The sequence below is a fragment of the Volvox carteri genome (assembly GCF_000143455.1).
Source record: "Volvox carteri f. nagariensis unplaced genomic scaffold VOLCAscaffold_28, whole genome shotgun sequence".
In the NCBI taxonomy this organism is placed as follows: domain Eukaryota; kingdom Viridiplantae; phylum Chlorophyta; class Chlorophyceae; order Chlamydomonadales; family Volvocaceae; genus Volvox; species Volvox carteri.
The window spans coordinates 181,145-186,075 of record NW_003307571.1 but is presented as its reverse complement, the minus strand read 5'-3'; the positions used below and the strand labels follow the sequence as shown (position 1 = coordinate 186,075).

The following is a 4,931-nucleotide window of genomic DNA, read 5'->3' as shown; positions in this document are numbered from 1 at the left end:
TTCCCCCACCTTTCTCGGATATGATGATGATGATGGTGGTGATGATGATGGTGATGATATGGACAAGTCGGATAAACTGTAACGTCCTATATTCGGCCGTCCGTCTGTCTGTCGGTCCATGGACCAGTGCGGGGTCAGCAACCACAAACATCCCCCGAATTTGGATATCAGGCGGCTGGTAAAGGTTCCTACTCGACCCAATACTTTGAGTGCAGGAAGTGAGGAAGGGGATGAGCGACACGACCGGGGTGAGACGGGGACAGCAGGAGAGGTGATGGGCCTCCTTCTCCTTACCACCACCACCACCACCACGACCGTCACCGTCACCACCGGGTTTGAAGACGGAGGTCCGAGGCTCACATCACATCAGAGGGGACCCGAAAGGTTGGGGCGTGAATGTGTGTGAGGGGGAGAAAGAAAGGAGAGAAAGAGCGAAGGAATGAGAGAAAAAGATGTCGAAGTCCCTTACACAGGCGTAGCATGTACATGGTTCCCAGCCTTTTTGTCAACCAATCCGTAATGTGATTTGGAATCCATGTCAGCATGCATAGAAAGGAAGCCCTTCGTTTGGATCTTAAAGTGATGTGAGGCCTTGCTTTATGCATGTTGCGCCGTAACCGGAAGGTTTGAACTGATTCATTTTTTGTATGTGCCGCAAGAAGAGACAAGTGTACAAGCGCGTACATCGAAGACCATCTGGAACAAAAAAGAGCAGAAGCATCCTGTCCTAGCTTCTAGCCAAACCCTTATTACAGTGATATGTGGCGGTTACGTGAAGTGGTTTCGAGGTATCCACGGCAAATCTTTTTCAATACTACACGTTCAAGGGAAGGCCACTGTGTGCCATGTCGAATAGATTTTCCTATTTCCTTAACGCCTCAAGTTACGTGTATCCACCAACTTACAGGCGTACTCGCAGCAAAGACCTTTCACACTGTTACTTAACTGCCAGGCATGGCTTGGATATGGGTTAAATATCTGATCGAGTGTGCTGCCACTGGCGCATCCTATGGGTAGCGTGTGTAGCGTGCCAATTCGCTTTGCGGCTACCAAAAACGTGTAGCCATGTCGGCAGACAATCCCAGTACTCCCACAAGCCCTATCCTCGTCGTTGGTGCTGGAGTTGCTGGCCTACAAGCGGCCAGGGCGCTGTTGAAGCGCGGTTTGAGGGTCAGTCATGCCATGTGACCGCATTCTGCCGGGGTTTGTTTCATCAATTCCTTTTCCTAGTTGGTATAACGGCATATTTTGTCCCCTTACATATCTAATAGGAGGACGAATCAAACACCCCATGTCCCGTTTCGTGGCTTGCTGTTCGTATCCTTTCAATCCCCGCAGGTGGTTATACTTGAGCAAAGTGAAGACGTGGGTGGCGTATGGATACGAAATTACCAGGGTTATGGCCTTCAAGGCAAGCTATGACTGGCCGGATACAGATAACTATCTGTGCGCGTGATGTTAGAAACTGACCTCGGGGACTCCCTCGCGATTCGTTAAAAATTTGTCCATACGGATTGCAATCTAGCCCTCTAGCTTGCGCTCTTTCGAAGCCCGGGTAGTCTTCACGGGGGGGGCGCGCGGCTGGTTTACCTCCTATAGGCTCACGGTGCCCCATCTGCGCTCCCGCACTACGCGCCCGCGTGCTGGCCACTAGCCGCTTAAGAACACCCCTTTGATCCACAAACCTACCCCGAGATAACCACTTTCTACCTTTATTTCAAAGTCCTATGTTACTGCAAAGAACTGCGCCCTTCGTACCCCATACCTCCTCCCCTTCTTCCCTGACCCCCCGCTGTAACCCAACCCCCCAAAGCCCCACACCCACACCCGCAACCCCCCAACACACCCACACCCACATCCACACCCACACGCAGTTCCCTGGGAGTTGTACCAGTTCCCGGAGTTTCCGTACCCCCGCAAGGCAGAGCTACAGCAGTATCCCAGCGGGGACGCCGTACGTGAGTACGTCCAGGCCTATGCTCGTCACTTTGGGTTGTACCGCCACACCTTGTTCGGGTGCCGACTGGTCAGCCTGCGCAGGAAAACGAAGCAGCAGCAGCAGAAGCCGCTGCCGTCGCCGCCTCCTCCACCACCTCCACCCAAGCAGCAGCAGCAGCAGCAGCAGCAGCAGCAGCATTGCCCCAGATCACCCGTAGCGTCCGGCGGTAGCAGCTATGCGGCGGTGTACGGCAAAGACAGCCGCGGCGGCAGCAGATGCGGCTGTGCCAGTGGCGGCGGCTACAGTTTCGAAGCCGAATGCGGTGTGTGTGCCCGTGACGCCGCACCTGCAGCCGCCCAGGCCATGGCCATCTCAGACCCCTTCCCTCAGGGTAACGCCGCCGCCGCCGCCGTTGCCGCCGTTACCGCCGCCGCCGCCGCCGTTGCCGCCGTTACCGCCGCCGGCGCCGCCGTTGCCACCACAGCGGCCATCACCGCTCCCTCAACTGCGATATGTGACGCACTGACGCCGCCGCCGCCGCCGCCGCCGATCCCTACTTCCTCACCCCGGCCGGACGTGGCCCAGACAGCCCCTCATCACAATATCAGCAGCGGTGGCGGCGACGGTACGGCAGCGGTGGCTGCAGTACACGTTCGCGGCAGCAGTAGCCTCGTCTCCCTTCTTACTTCCACTCTGCGACTCCGGAACCTGTTGGGCCTTATCGCCACTCGGTCCTCCAGCAGCCAGGGGGGGCCTGGGAGCCAGGGGGTAGATCTTCCACCCGCTACTGCTACTGCTACTGCTACTGCTACTGCCGCCAGAAGGACCGCCACAGCCACCGGCAGTGCAGTGGTCGCTTTCCCCACGGCCCCAGGTACGGCAGCAGGTACGGCAACAGGTACCGGAACAGCTGTGACCATGGTTTCGGAGGAGCGGTGCGGATCGACCACTTTAGAAATCGGGAGGGAGCTGCTGTCGTCCATGACTCTGAATGAGGAAGAGGGGGGCAGCGGCGGCCACCTGGGGGGGCCCGCCACGGCTAGTGAGAGAAGTACGAGCAAAGGCAAGGAGGACGAGGGCAGCTGCGGAGGCGGTGCCCGGTGGGATGGCGTCGGCAGCGGCGCAGGGAGCGGCGGGGGAGGGGGTTATCCCCGGTGTGATGGTGAGGTGGAGAAGCGGGCCGGCGGTGGTGACGGCCGCGTGCCGGCGGCGACGTCAGCGGCGGCGGCGGCGGAGCCAAACGGCGGGCTCCCAGTCTGCGCGGCGGCCGTGTCCCCCGGTTGTGTTGCAGGTTGCAGTTCGGCACCCCGGGGGTGTTGCTGCTGGCGCTTCTGTTCGTCCTCCTACCGCGGGGGTGGAGGGCTGGCGGCGGCGGCGGNGGCGGCGGCGGCAGGAGGGGGAGGAGGGGGGGGTCGGGGATGTCAGTCCCCCGGACCGCCATGTTGCCAACAGCGGCCGGGCTGCCAGCCGCCGCCGCCGCCGACGCCGCGGAAACAACAGGAGCAGCGGCGGCTGCCTGCTGCGGCAGCAAGGGGGGCCACGCTGCCCTCCGGGGAAGCGGAATGGGAGGCAGAGTACGAGGACTTCACAACGGGCAGGCGGTACAAACTGGACGTGTCGTACTGTGTACTGTGTACGGGGCTGTGCTCCACGCCCTTTATCCCATCCATTCCGGTACGTTGGGTATATCGAGTAATACCCAGTACGATATTTAGTACGACAATAACAGCCATGATATGTGGTCATCGTTCTTGCTGTTCGTTACTATACAGTTGTCAGGCCGGGGGGAGCCGTTGGGCCATGAACCACAATCACACTGCTAACGACAACGAATCACCCCCCTCCCAACCCCCTCCCAACCCCCCCCCTCCCCCCCCCAACCCGCCCGCAGGGTCAGGCGCTGTATCGCGGTCTTCAGGTCCACAGCCGGGACTTCACGGACGCCTCCGTGGCCGCCGGCAAGCGGGTGCTGGTGGTGGGGGCGGGCAAGACGGCGGTGGACATCGTATCGGAGCTGACGGCCACCAGCCAGGCGGCGTCCGTGACTCTCCTGTACCGCCGGGTGGGGGGGAACGGGGGGGATTGGTTGTGTGTGTGTGTGTATGTGTGTGCGCGCGCGCTGGGGCGGTCGGGGGAAGTAAGTTTGGGATGTAAGAGGGGTGCGGGTGGGGAGGAGAAAAAAGGGCGGAGGGCAAAGTGTGGTGTGTTGGGTTTAGGTGTGCTGCGGTAAGCTCCCGTAGCGGAGGGGCGGGGCGGGAGGAGCGGTACGGCCCCCTTCGTCTCCGTACCTCGTCCCCGATAAAATTTCCCTTTGGCCGCCGCTGTGGAGGTGTGGTGGTACCCTCCTACACAGCTTGACACCGGGGGGGGGGGTAGTTCTTACGTTACCTGAAATCCGAAACACAACGCAAAAGTAATATTCATTCGCTTCACGCCGCGCTCCGTGCCTGCCGTACTGCTGCTGTGTCGTACTACTGCAGCCCCACTGGCCGCTACCCCGCTTCCTGGGCCCGGTATCCATCAAGACGCTCGCCTACACTCGCCTGATGCCGTCCGTACTCTTGCCGTACTATTACGACGCGGGGCCGTGCGCACGCGCAGTCGCTGGTTGCCTCACTCCGCTTCGAAAGGCGTTCTGGGTGCGCATGATGCTGCGGGTGAACCGAGCTCTGGGGGTCAAGAAGACGCTTGGGAAGCCCGCAAGGCCCATCTGCCAGGTGGGGGGACTGGGGGTGGGGTGGGGGGGAGTTGGGGGCACTGGGGTTTTCCTGGAAGGGAAAAGAGGGGGGGGAGGAAAGCGGGTGAGGCGGTTAGGTGTGGGAGTGTTGGGAGCGGTAGGCGCCGCTGTGCTTCGTTGTAACCTCCCCACCCACCCCCGGGTGCTCTAAGCTGCTGCGGATCCGCCGGCCGGCCTTCTGACGGCCCTGTATGTCTGTATATCTATCCGGGTACGGCCCTGGAGAGGTGGCCCGCGGGGCCCCAGTTCGCCTCC

General features: G+C 60.8%; 1 protein-coding gene across 1 annotated transcript in view; it reads left to right on the top strand.

Annotated features, from left to right (window-relative positions):
* Positions 1-4,931, top strand: part of VOLCADRAFT_92785 (uncharacterized protein) — a gene marked incomplete at both ends in the record, with an annotated part of 18,764 nt that overhangs the window by 8,660 nt on the left and 5,173 nt on the right. The window contains 5 exons of the mRNA XM_002952202.1: positions 1,339-1,357; positions 1,875-2,261; positions 2,814-3,613; positions 3,831-4,001; positions 4,420-4,656. Coding sequence (XP_002952248.1) covers positions 1,339-1,357; positions 1,875-2,261; positions 2,814-3,613; positions 3,831-4,001; positions 4,420-4,656 — 1,614 coding nt within the window. The remainder of the gene's footprint in view (positions 1-1,338; positions 1,358-1,874; positions 2,262-2,813; positions 3,614-3,830; positions 4,002-4,419; positions 4,657-4,931) is intronic.